At 45.9% G+C, this 12,074-nt stretch overlaps 1 protein-coding gene across 2 annotated transcripts in view; it reads left to right on the top strand.

Moving 5' to 3' along the window:
- HEG1 (heart development protein with EGF like domains 1) overlaps positions 1–7,315 on the top strand; it is a 56,167-nt gene extending 48,852 nt beyond the window's left edge. For both annotated transcript variants that reach the window (XM_076343008.1, XM_076343007.1), the window contains exon 23: positions 664–7,315. In XM_076343008.1, coding sequence (XP_076199123.1) covers positions 664–813 — 150 coding nt within the window. In that variant the 3' untranslated portion in view covers positions 814–7,315. The remainder of the gene's footprint in view (positions 1–663) is intronic.
- Positions 7,316–12,074: the final 4,759 nt, after the last annotated feature.

The following is a 12,074-nucleotide window of genomic DNA, read 5'->3' as shown; positions in this document are numbered from 1 at the left end:
GGTAATGAGGGCTTTGCATGGATCTGCTCTGTAACAAATCAAACCAGCTGGCTTGATGTTATTTACTGGGTGAAAGGATTGTACAGTCTTGGTAAGACCATCAAAGTTCTTCAACCAAGTGTCCCCAGGAGATTTACTTAAGTAAGAGAAGGGAAGAGAAAGGAAGGTGAGACCACTTTGTATTTGACATATAATTCAAGTGCCTGTGTTGGGAGAGTAGGTACCTATGGTTAATGGGCAGAGAAGTGCTCCCAGGTAATACTCAAAGCAGGAGACTAACTTCAATTTTCTAGAAGCGTTTCCTTTAAGAGTGGTTCTGGGACAACCTCCTTTTCACGAGAGTTGTTTCAATGCCTGAGCTCATCAGCACAATTCTCTTGGTTTAAAAATTAACTGTGCACTTAGGCTGCACTTGGTGGAGTCAGGTAAACTTCAAGTCTGCTAATTGGCAAGGTGTGGAAACTAGATTGCATCGGAATAATCCCCTCAGGCAATGCATAACTCTCACAGTAAAAATCATTCTAGGTTTTAGAGATCATTAGCAATCATGTTGTACCTTCTAGGTGCTGGAATAACTGCTGGGAAGGGTGGTAAGGCTGTGCCTGAAGGAGGATTTGAGTGTGAGAATAAGACCTTTTTTATTTAATTTTTTTGCTAATACAGCCAACTGGACTGAGAAATCCTGAACTGGAAAGAAACGGACTTTATCCTCCCTACACTGGTTTGCCTGGATCTCGACATTCATGCATCTACCCTGGACAATACAATCCATCCTTCATTAGTGACGAAACCAGAAGAAGAGACTATTTTTAGCAGGGAGTGGAGAGGGAGTGCAAGATTGACACAGTTTTGTGGCCCCTGATCCCCAGGTACAATCTGTCACCTGGGCAGTTCAGCCCACATCAATCTTACTCTTCCCATTTAACAGGAAGGCCTTTGAACTCCACGCTGAGCGTTGCTGCCCTGAGGAACGGTTACACTTGCTGAGCAGCAGAGAGGAGGAGGAGGAGGAGTGAACGGCTCAAGGTGCACATCACTAAAAGACCCAGACAGAAGTTAACACATGTACTCCGGATTTGTTCTGTGCTGCTTCTTCACTCTTTGCGCTACATGGCAAGCATGGATCAGTACAGGCAGATGAACTGTGCCCAGCACTCTGCATTGAATACCACTAGGAAGTGTTTTGTTTACAGATCTTGTTCACGGTTGACTGTGCTTGTCTTCTTAGCTAACCTTCCTGCAAAGATTCACTGTGCCACTCCTTTTAGTAGCGCAAGTTTGCCCACTTCCTTTTCCATTGCTGCATTGCTTTCTGCTTCATACGTGACAGGGAAGCTGGCTGGTCCTCTGGCCCTCACCTTCTTACTGGTAGAAGTTCTTCAGATGGCTGGGTCCTTGCTGAAGCCTGGTACCTGGCAATGTTGGCTGAATTCATGGGTTGATCGTCTCCAAGGAGTACGGGAAAGTTAGTCATACCACTGCAATTCTAACTGAAAAAAAGACACAGTTGATCCTATGCGCCGCTTTGAAAACTTCCTGTATATAGGGAAGGGTCCGAGTATGTTGTTGTTTTGTCAGCCAGCATCGTTCAGAAGTGATGCCACTCCACGTCATCATAGCGCTTCCATATAGGATCTTACGGGGCTCTGTTTCCCTGCAGGGATTTAAATGCCTGTAGAAACAGTAATATAATGTTAAATAGTTGCTCACAGGGAAGAACATGAGCTGGGAATTCAGCCTGCTCTTTACAAGGAATCTGGGAAGGAGCAGTAATGCTATAGCCCTGGTTGGGCAGGTGGAACGTGAATTCTGGGCACTGCAGGTGGGACATAGCTTTCAAGCCTCCACAGCCCACCTTGACGTCAGTAGGAGCTGTGGAGTCTTTCAGTACATTGGAAAATAAGGCTCACTGCAGTCAGTTGCATTTAAGGGAGAGAAAACCATGATGCTTTCAATCCCAGCGGAACAAAGATCACTTATATTGAAGTGTTTTGCTTTCCTCCACCCTAGTTTCAAGTGATTCAGACCAGGCAGGTTTCCTCACCTAGGTGTGTTACTTCATATTAATCACTTCAGCAAAAGCTGAAGAATGTAAGTTACTACGTTTCTCACCAAAGATCAGATTGAAAGCTCATGGACTGTAGTCTGACCTGAGCTGGGTGTTGAAAGAGATCTTATTAATGAAGTATATTTACCGCTTATCTTTACTTCAATCTTAACCTGAGTCATCCAAACCCTGTCCAGATACAGGGTCCAGATACGGATCCTTCCCCTGAATGTGACTGTGCTTTTACTTCAAGGTGGCTGCTTGTATGAGGATAACAAACAGCACAATTCCTTAGCCATTAACCCACCATCTCTGTAGTGCATACATAAACTAGTTTCACTGAAGGACACGTACCCTCTGATATTCCCTTCTCCCCTGCAGTGCTCGAAAAGACACAGTGCCTACAAGTAAGTTCATAAGGTAGCTTGGCTCACTGAAGCACTGAGGACCATGGGATGCATCCCCCAAAGTGCCTAACCCCAAGTGAGAACTGCAGTTCAGATGCTGATGTGTTGTGTAGTTGCTCACCGGAGGCAAACCTGGAGTGACGAGGAGCCCTCCATCAGGGAGCAGGTAGCAGTACTTGCGTCCTATAGATGCTGTGAGTCCCTAGATCCTTTCCAAGCACTTTGAAGGCTGTTGTATTCCCTATCAAAAGTGAGCAACAGCTACCCAGAGGAAGGGGAGCTAGCACTAGGCAGTCAGCTGCATGGGCTAAGAGGTTTCTGGTCCCTGCTCACATTTACTTCTATTTTCTCAAAACTGCAAGGCAGGAAAGGCACCACAAATGTGCTTGAGAACACATAGTTTGGTGGACCAGCTATAGCACACGAACACAGTGTCTTTTTATGCCTCACCCCTTATCTACTATGTAGAAACAGCAGTGTAGGCTTGCAGAAAAACAGAACTTTATGGATGCCTAGGGCAGTATGCTTTGCACTTACATGATCTTACGGTGGCGATGCATGCAACTTCATGTCTGCCTGGGAAGTACAGCTGCCTAAGGAGCTATATTTAAGGGAAACTCTAGTTACAGTATCCAAAATAGTGTAACAGGTAAAGCACAGGAACTAGCTGTTCCCTGCCACGTTGATCAGTGTTTCTAGTCCATGAATGATGTTCTTCTCCCGTTCTTTAGCAGCCAATATGTTAATTACACAGGATCCATCGGATGATGTGAACTAAGGGCTTGACTCTGCTTTGCTGTGGGATCCTTCAAAGAGGACATTGGCAGGGTCGTTTCTGTGCGGGTGAGTTGCCTCTGGTTTTCAGAGTGCCTAGGACAGAAAGGACTGCCTTTCCCATGGTATGGAGGAGGGTTTTGTTTGTGTTACAAAAGAAAGGGGGAAGCTGGGATTCATGCTAAATCTAAATCCAAAGCATATAGGTGAGCACTGGGCTCTGCCCCTATTTACTAGTGTCCCAGCAATGATGGTAGGATTTAACCACATGCCAGCATTTCATCAGATCAGGAAGAGTTTAGGCACATGCTTATAGGCAAATATGTTTAATTGCTTGGTTAGTTCAAAGACTGGGAAATGTTCCTGCGTGTGCCAAGTACAAAGGACAAATTAGGAAATATCAACTCACAATTGCAGATCAATCCTTCTATATAAAGAGTAACATGGACTATATGAACAAAACTCCTCATATATATCTCACAGCAAATTGCAAATTGCAGGGGATTTGAGTGGAAATGAGATAGGACTGTTCCTAACTGAGATCACACAAAAGTTTGCAAGTAATTAATTTTCAGTTCTTAATGATCTTCAAATTCTTCTTCATGCTGTACCTGGAGTGAAAGGGTCTCAGTAAACCCAGCAGGGTCTCCTGAGGGAGGACTGTAAAACTTGGCCTTTTCCAAAAGAGAGAACTTTATTGCACTGAAATTTTCTCTCTGCCAGAGCAGGTAAACATTGGGAAATTTCTTATGAGAATGTATCCATTGCAGCCTGACCTTCCTTTTAGCTTTGGTAAGAAGGGAGTCATGGAGCCAATGCATAGTCCACAGGAGGAGGAAAATGGTCTCTCCTGACCTGCAGCACCTTCTCTGGGTGCCCTAGGAGGCCTCGCTCGGCAGGCAGAAGAGGATTTAGGCAGGTGTCAGCACCAGGGTCAGTGCAGGTGCTTTCCCGCGTGGCGTGGTGACCGATCCAGGGAGTCTTTGCGGAGCCAGCAGATGCAACCCAGGGCAGTTCAGCCCCTGGGTCTCCACCAGCCCAGCCACTCCCCGTGCTGTGATGCTTCTGTCTTCACCCAAGCCCCACCGGCTCCCAGCTCCACTAGGGCAGAAGGGGTGGGTGCAGTGCAGTGTGTTTTGCCACAATTTATGACAGTTATTTTATTGCAATTATTTACTACCACATCCCAGCAGCAATGGGCTTGCCTGGCCACAGCAGGGATATGACCTGTTTCTGTGCAGCTTGCCTCTGTTAAAGGTGCCACCGGGATCCTCTCTGTCTGCTTCCATCTCTGCCATAAACTAAGCACCCTCTGGCAGTGGAGTGGGGTTTGTCGCTCCTGTCGGATGTGAGAGGGGTCTTCACATGCCCTCAAGCCCACTTTCAAATGTAGATGCCTCTCTTTTCAGTACCTAACTCCCCGTAGGATGTCTAAATTAATGCAGCTTATTTCTCAGACTATTTAGTTTACTTTTAGCTACCCCAAATTGCAAATTTTGACCACACTGGATGTTTTTGCCAAGGGGAATTGCTCTCTACTGTCCAAGAGGATAAGATAGAAGTGGCATGTTGCTTGTAAGGAGGATGCAAGTGGTTCAGCCAGATGTGGGGAAAGGAAGAAAAACTACACCAACACTGCACAGAAACCTGCTCTTGCTCCTGGCTGCTGTGGAAAGCTGGGGGAGCAGTCAGCAAGGGCCCACGGGCAGTTGTGTGGGTGTATTTTCTATTAACTTTGGAAAAAATGCTAATTCTGTTGCTTGATAGGAAAAGATGTGGGAGGCACACATTTGCTGCTATGGTGCTCTGCCAATTGTGCTGACAAAAGCCCCTCACCCACAGAAATACCCCCAGCAGCCAGCCTAGGAGAGGCAGCCCCAGTGAACAGAGCAGCAAAACGCAGATTTGAGGGATCATTCAAAAGGGAGGCTCGTATGCGCAGCCTTCCTGTGTCCCTGCCATGCACCGCTGCTCACCCTGGCCAGCCCTTCCAGCTGCACTGGAAAAATCAGGGACCTTTTGCATACTGTTGAAACCTCACAGCACTGAATTGGGCTATATGAGGAAAAAACAGGACAGGGGCATTTTGATGCCCTTTGCCCTCCACATTTAAAGCATTAGGTAACACAGCAGCAATGAATCTCATTGCTGTTGCGGCATTTTCCATAAATCCCACTGTCACGGTCATGTACTGAGTCACCCCTTGTGACCAGCCTTCTGAAAGGTATTTGCCTCCACACTGAGTGGTAGTAAAAGGCCTTAAAAAATAGCAATTAATGACAGTTAGAGAGAGGTGTTTGTCATTGCGAAATTGTTTGTACCAATACTTGTAAAGGTTTTTTGCCAGGACCTGAGTGAGCAGCAGAGCGGGTTTGGACATTGCTGCGGACACGCCAAGTGCTTCCCACTTGTCTCCAATGCTGGTCAATGGCCATGTCTGTTCCAAATCCAGCTGGACTTCTCATTCCCTCATAGTGATGTTTAATCTTTAGTTTTCTTCCTTAAATTAGCAAGAACGGATGCATTTTACTTAAATGCTCTTCCTATGCTGACTAATGTTTTTTCCTCTTTACACACAAAGGACCTAATCCAGCATCCATTGTAGTGACCGGGCTAACTCTCCCATGGACAGTAATGAAGTTTTTTTTAGGCCTGCATTATTCCACCACCAGGGTCACCTGTGTGTAGTACATGCTTTCCTGTGGCTCTGTGTTCTGCCTATTTCTGTGATACTGTTGCTGCCTTTCCATGTTGTATTTATTTTTTAAAAGTATACTTATTACTGTAGCAGGACCTGTATTATGTGAGATTGAACAAAACAGGTTCAAGATCTGAAACACTTTCCTGAGAAGAGAATGAATGTGAATTTTGTGAAGTTGTTTTACTGATCAACCAACCTGTTTCCTGTCGTGTAAGATCTTCTAGGGTCGTAGAGGTGCTTTCTGCAGTTGCAGATAAGAACTATTCATCAGTTCACTCTTACTTGTCCCTTCAGAAATTAAGCAAGATCTCCCAGTTTTGAAAGGGGTATGCACTGTGTGCTTGTAAGATTTTGGGAGCTTTGCAATGTGTATTTAATTCTTTGTTCCCTTGAACTGCTGAAATTGAAAAGCAGGACAGAAATCCATGAAGGGGTAAGAAATTAAAAAAAAAAAAAAAAGGAATATGCTTACTTGTTTTGCAGAAGTAAACATCTAAAGAGAGTGTGGCTTCTGTACTGTAAAGTCATATGTGGGATGACACCTCTTCTGTGTCTAGTTTGTGTTGCATGAGTGTAATATCCTTGTTGAGGGAAAACCTAGAGAGGGTGCCTGATGTTCCTCAAAAGTAGTATGCTAAGTTCCCTGGTCTTTATTCTGGTAAAATGCTAGAAGAGAGAGGAGTCTTGCTCGGGTTAATGACCGCAGCAGGCAGCCCCCAGATCTGCAAAATGCTACATGGAAAAGTCTTGTGGAATACAGTAAAAACTGATCACTTCTCCTGAACAATGCCATAGAATTTGCCTGACATAAAAGGTCTCCAATGAAATCTGCTAGGATGGGTTTACTTTAAAGAAAAAAAAAAAGCAACAAACCAACAGAATAAATATTTAATAGTTTCCTTTTTTAAGGAAATTCTGTTAAACTCAGTCATTTGTTTTAAGCCCTGTTAAATTCTACAGGACTTTCTCCTAAGAGAAGGTCAAACTTGGTGTGTAAAATCATAATGGTTTATTTGAGCAGCTTTCAGAATTGCAGTAGTAAAGCTCACCTGTTGTGAGCTCTATTTCAAAAGGTAAATATTCAGCATTTGTTTGTGCTTCTGTTATCAACCTGAATGTAAACCTGCTTTATGTTCTTGACATTGCCCTGTTTCCTTCCCTGTATCTCTGAATGTTTGCTTCCAAGTTGCTGGGGTTCTGAGGACATTTTCCAAACCAGTATTATTTAAAGTTGTATCATATTTTCAGCCTCCACTAATTATACAGTACTGTAGTAGCAAAATATAATTTTTAAGGATTGGATTATTTTTATACCTGCATCCAATATTATTAAATCTGGCGTTCTAGTCAGTATTATAAAAGGATACAATAAAACTAAGAATATTACTATGTCTCAGCTTTTTTATTGTCTTTAGCTTTTCCTGTAGAGAGATGCATATGCAATTTTAGATTGTTTTAATAATAATTAGAAATCTAATCTATAAAATAAGAAATTTTATAGTTCTTTTATTCTTCTGGTGGTGCTTGGTGATTGAAGAACTAAAATGAAAAGCAAAGAGGAAATGGGTATGTTGTTAGTTGTGCTAAACGAACTTCTCAGCTGAAATAGAAGTTCTGTTCTGATGTTTATTTCAGTAGCATTAAGCAACTCAAAGTTTAATTTTAAAGTTTTCTTCAATTTAATTTTTCATCCTGCTGGAAATGCAAGAGAATTGGTAAAGTTTTGTGTTTGTGTGTGTGAGTGCATTTTGGAGGTGAGGAAAACCTCAGGAGAGGTTGGTGCAGCAGGGCTGTTTGCAAGGGCAAGGGACTGGACCTGACCACAGTGAGATCGGTCCTACCTCACTAAGTGCCACCGGGGACTGTGAAGAATATACAGCTGAGTGTCTCTCAGGGGAAGAAGGAGGGTACCTTGAATCCGGATGAACACAATGTCCAGCCCAGGCTGCTGGGAAGAGGCATGATGTGGAAGAGCATCTGGAGTAATGGCAGGTATGTTCATCTGGGACAATATTTTCCTATATTGCTCCGGAGGAGTACCACACTCAACTGCGATAGCAATCAGATGGGACTAAGGTGGGATTCATCTGCTCTACCAAAAGTTAGGTGGCCAGTTTGAACCCACCATCTGGCTCCTCCAGTAGCTATGAAAAGAGACCAACGTCTGCAGAGAGTAGCTCACCCCATAAGTAAGATATCCCTCACCCTTGACAGTAGTGTCACAAGATGCCACATTATGCAGCTGCCCCAGGTGAAGTGAGTGCCACTCACAGAGAAATGGTGAGTCTAGAACATACTTCTTGCTACATCCTGAAAATAAAGGAGAGAATAACCCGATTAAATCCTGATGTTCTGTTCATTTGCAAAAGAAGGACTGTTACAGTGCCTCAGTTTTATTATCAATTGCAAGTTGTTCTATTTTCTGTGTGACGTTGGTATCTTTTAAGGTCATAAAACTGAGGCACTGTAACAGATTATCTTTTAAGGAAATTGGCAGTGCAAAAATACTTGTCACAACATTGCCATAAGACTAGGTAAAAGACCTTTACAGTTACAGACAAGCACATGATTTAACCGTCCTGCTCGCTTCAGATTTGCATACCAGTGCCTCTGAGATCATTGAATGCATCCATAGTGTGTGCCCTCAACCGTCTTGGGAACCACCTGAAAAGAAGTCAAAGTGCATCTGCTTCCCCTGATTATGGGTGAATCCATATGTATAGCACTTTGATTTAGATTTTCTGGAGGGTTTTTTTAACTTTTAGCTAATTACAACATATATTTCTACTTGTGTATGTAATATACAGTGGATAAACCAAATTTACATGAGATAGCAAAACGTATAGGAATCTAGTAAGGAATAGGATTGAAAAAATACACAGGAAGAAAGTATCCAGCTGATGCATGTGAAGAGCTATAAAAGACACTTGCTCCTACTTTAACATATGTCTTCTGGCAGCACGATTGCCCCTTGATTACATGCAACTTACAGTCAAATAATGAGGCTGCGCAGGATTATGCACCTTGTAATAGATAAACAAGGCCTTTTACCTTTGATACTTCCTTTTCCTGACATAAACAAAGATCAAGACAAAAGAACAATGCACCTTGAGGCAGCATTGGAAAATTGGGGCATATCGTGATGACTGAAGAATCTAGGTATGGGAGATGGACATCACCAGAGGACTGGGGGCATACAGCTCTGCCGAACACCCTCCACAGCCAGGTTTATCCCCCTCTGCACACTGATTTCCAGCTGAAGCATATGCTGTGGCTCCCCAAATGGCCGGTGTCCAGGGTTGTTGGGTCTCTTTGGGGGCTCACAGCACAGCCTGCTCAGGACTGAAATGCTTTATTGTAATGAGACTTCAGGGTTAGTTTTTGGGTGCCCCTGAGGCAAACCTGGGAGGGCGGTGGTGGCCTGGGATGGAGGTTGGATGCTGCCTGAGCAGGGAGGCACAGTGCTCTGGTGCCAAACGCTTCCCAGGCATTTCCTTCCCTATTTCTGTCAGCTCCCCAGCAAAGGGGGGTTTTAAGGAGGGGCCCGGAGGAACCAAATGGGCTGGGATAGGCAACTGGCATGGGAGTGAGCAGCAGCAGGGGCAGGAGCTGGATCCAGCATGGCCTGGAGGGGCAGCTGGAGGGAGAGGGGGCTGTGGGTGCCCTTAGCACACCCTAGGCCACCCGGGAGATGGCTCTGACCCTGGCCACCCTCACAGGCTGGCCCTGCTCCCTGGCTGAGGGCAGTGGGACGGGCCCTGGCTGCTCCAGGTCCCCCACTGCCCTCGGTCCCGCAGCACCCTGACAGCAAGCGTGGGCTGCCTCGAGCCCAGGGCCCCCCCACAGCGCCAGCTCCTGAGGGACCCCCTAGCCTGGCCTGGTGCCCCATGGTGCTGTGCCCTGCCCTGGGCAGGCCCACTGCCCTGGGGAAGGCCGGGGGCAGCCCCCATGACTGGGCCCTGGGCCTGGCACTGAACCCCCTGGTGGGGGGGACACATTTAGACCCCAATACTGGCCTCCCCTCACAGCTTGGGATTTCCCCCACCCCACAGATCCACCCTGGCAGCCACGCAAGGTGTCCACCATGGGGCTCCCTCAGGAGCTGTGGGCTAGTCCCAGGCTGCCATGGGGCAGGGTAGGTGCTGCCAGGGGGTCACTGAGTGGACTGAGGGTAGGTGCAGGGAGCAGGCTGCACTGGAGGGGCTTTGGGGCTGGAGAGGCAAAGGAAGATGCAGACAAAACACCCCACCGTTCGGGCTCGGCGCCCTGAGCAGGTCCGCGTGGCAGGGTGCAGAGGGACGAGGCCGCTCGTTCCCCATGCCGGCAGAGAGGCACCCAAACATTTTTGCTGTCCATAAGCCACCAATGTTTCCTGGTTCAGTGCAAGTTAAAAGTTTAGGACTTCCTAAGCTCAAGAATGACTTGAGTCATTCAATGAGACTTCTGGTCTCTCCCACCCTCCTACATACAAGAAGAGCCACCCTTTGAATATATGAAATTAGTACACAAGACTGCATATCTTGTTCTTAAAACAGCAGATCAAACAAAAGCAGGTGAAGGAAGGGGAGAGGTGTTTAACACACGGAGCTGTTACTTCACATTTAGAAGTGTGTTCATAACCTGCCAGGTTGCTGGCAGTGGAGTTTTCCAGAGGAGACCAGCTCCACAGCCATTAGAGGTGGAGCTTTGGGGGAGGTACACCAATGGGTTGCTCATCCTTCTTGTCCACGTCTGATAATGATGGGATAACCTGTGATTATTTCACAGAAAGACTTTACTGGCAGTTGTGGCAGGATCCAGGGTCACCCAGACCTTTGAAGCGAGAGAAATGACACCTTTGCCTGAAAAGGAGGAACTGGAAACCACTGTGGGCCATCCAATTTCTAACGGTCTCAAGCAGTGCATTTTACTGGAGCACAAAGCAGAACAAACACACTGTTCAGCTAGAGAACTCGGGCAGGTGAGGCAGCTAAAAATAAGAGGGTTTTGGGAAAACCAGATGCTGCCCGCACAGACCTTGTTTCTCATCTTGGTCTCTACCTAGCAAATTTCAGAGGCTTCCTGGGATGCAATGTCAACAAGTCTCTGTCTCACACCTATTTTCCCTGTGTCACAGCTGTGTTACCTGCTCCATGGCCTTCTGGGCTATTTCTCATTTCTAGATCTGCTGCGGGCTCCCTGCTCCAGCCTGACCATCCCTGTTTCCAAATGTCTCCCCGGCACAAACACGCTTCCTCTCAAGAAAGGACGGCTGCCACCCAGATAAAGTCAAACACCTGCCAGCTGTCCTGCCTGCTCCCCCTTCTCTTGCCACACCACTTTAGTGAACCCGTAACACACATAAGATGGCAGCAAACAAAACAGCCATAATTGCTGCTAGAAGGGCCAAGGTCAGTCCTGTTTCTTTGATGTCAAATATGCAGGTGGTGTCTGTTGCTTCTTACCCTGTTGAGCAGTAAGAAGCACTTTGACGTAAAATTTTGCTTGTAAGGAAAGAACAATTGGAGTCTGAGACATAGAGCTTGTCTGTACTGTTAATTTATTGCAAACAAAGTGAGCATGTGGATCCCAGGTACTTTGCTCCAAGTGCATAATTAGCATGCCTTGGGATGGGATAGCTTCTTCCACTTTAAGAACAGATTATACAGCACCCTCCATTTAATTTGCACTGAAGGTGTCAGTATTGAGAGCTGGCACGGGATAGCTGGTGTGCTGTCAGTTCCCACATCGGCTTATTTAGCAGTAACTTCCTTGTATCAACAGGTCTCAAGCATTTATGACTTAAAAGAAGAACACTGCAGGTCCAGAAATCTCCTCCCAGCGGCAAATAATAGATCCAAGTTGTGTTTTTCTTCCTTGCCGCTTGCCACCATGACGTCAGCTCAGGGCTGAACTCTCTACCTGTGGCTGGGACCTTAAATGAGCTGACGCCAGAAGAGAAAAGCACTTTCTCTTAGGTTTAGTAGCAAGTAGCAGCAGCAACAGAAGCGGCAATGAGACACTGTGTATTCCTCGCTGTGTTGCTCGGCCTGGTGTTGAGCCTTCCAAAAGGTAAGAAACACTATCTTCTGTTTTGGGATTTATCAGGGCAGCTATTCTGTGGCAGTGAATTGATTGCTTAGTACTTTCAGCAGCTGCTGAGAGG

This window comes from Aptenodytes patagonicus, chromosome 6 (assembly GCF_965638725.1).
Source record: "Aptenodytes patagonicus chromosome 6, bAptPat1.pri.cur, whole genome shotgun sequence".
NCBI classification, from domain to species: Eukaryota; Metazoa; Chordata; class Aves; order Sphenisciformes; family Spheniscidae; genus Aptenodytes; species Aptenodytes patagonicus.
This window is presented reverse-complemented; position numbering and strand designations above follow the sequence as displayed.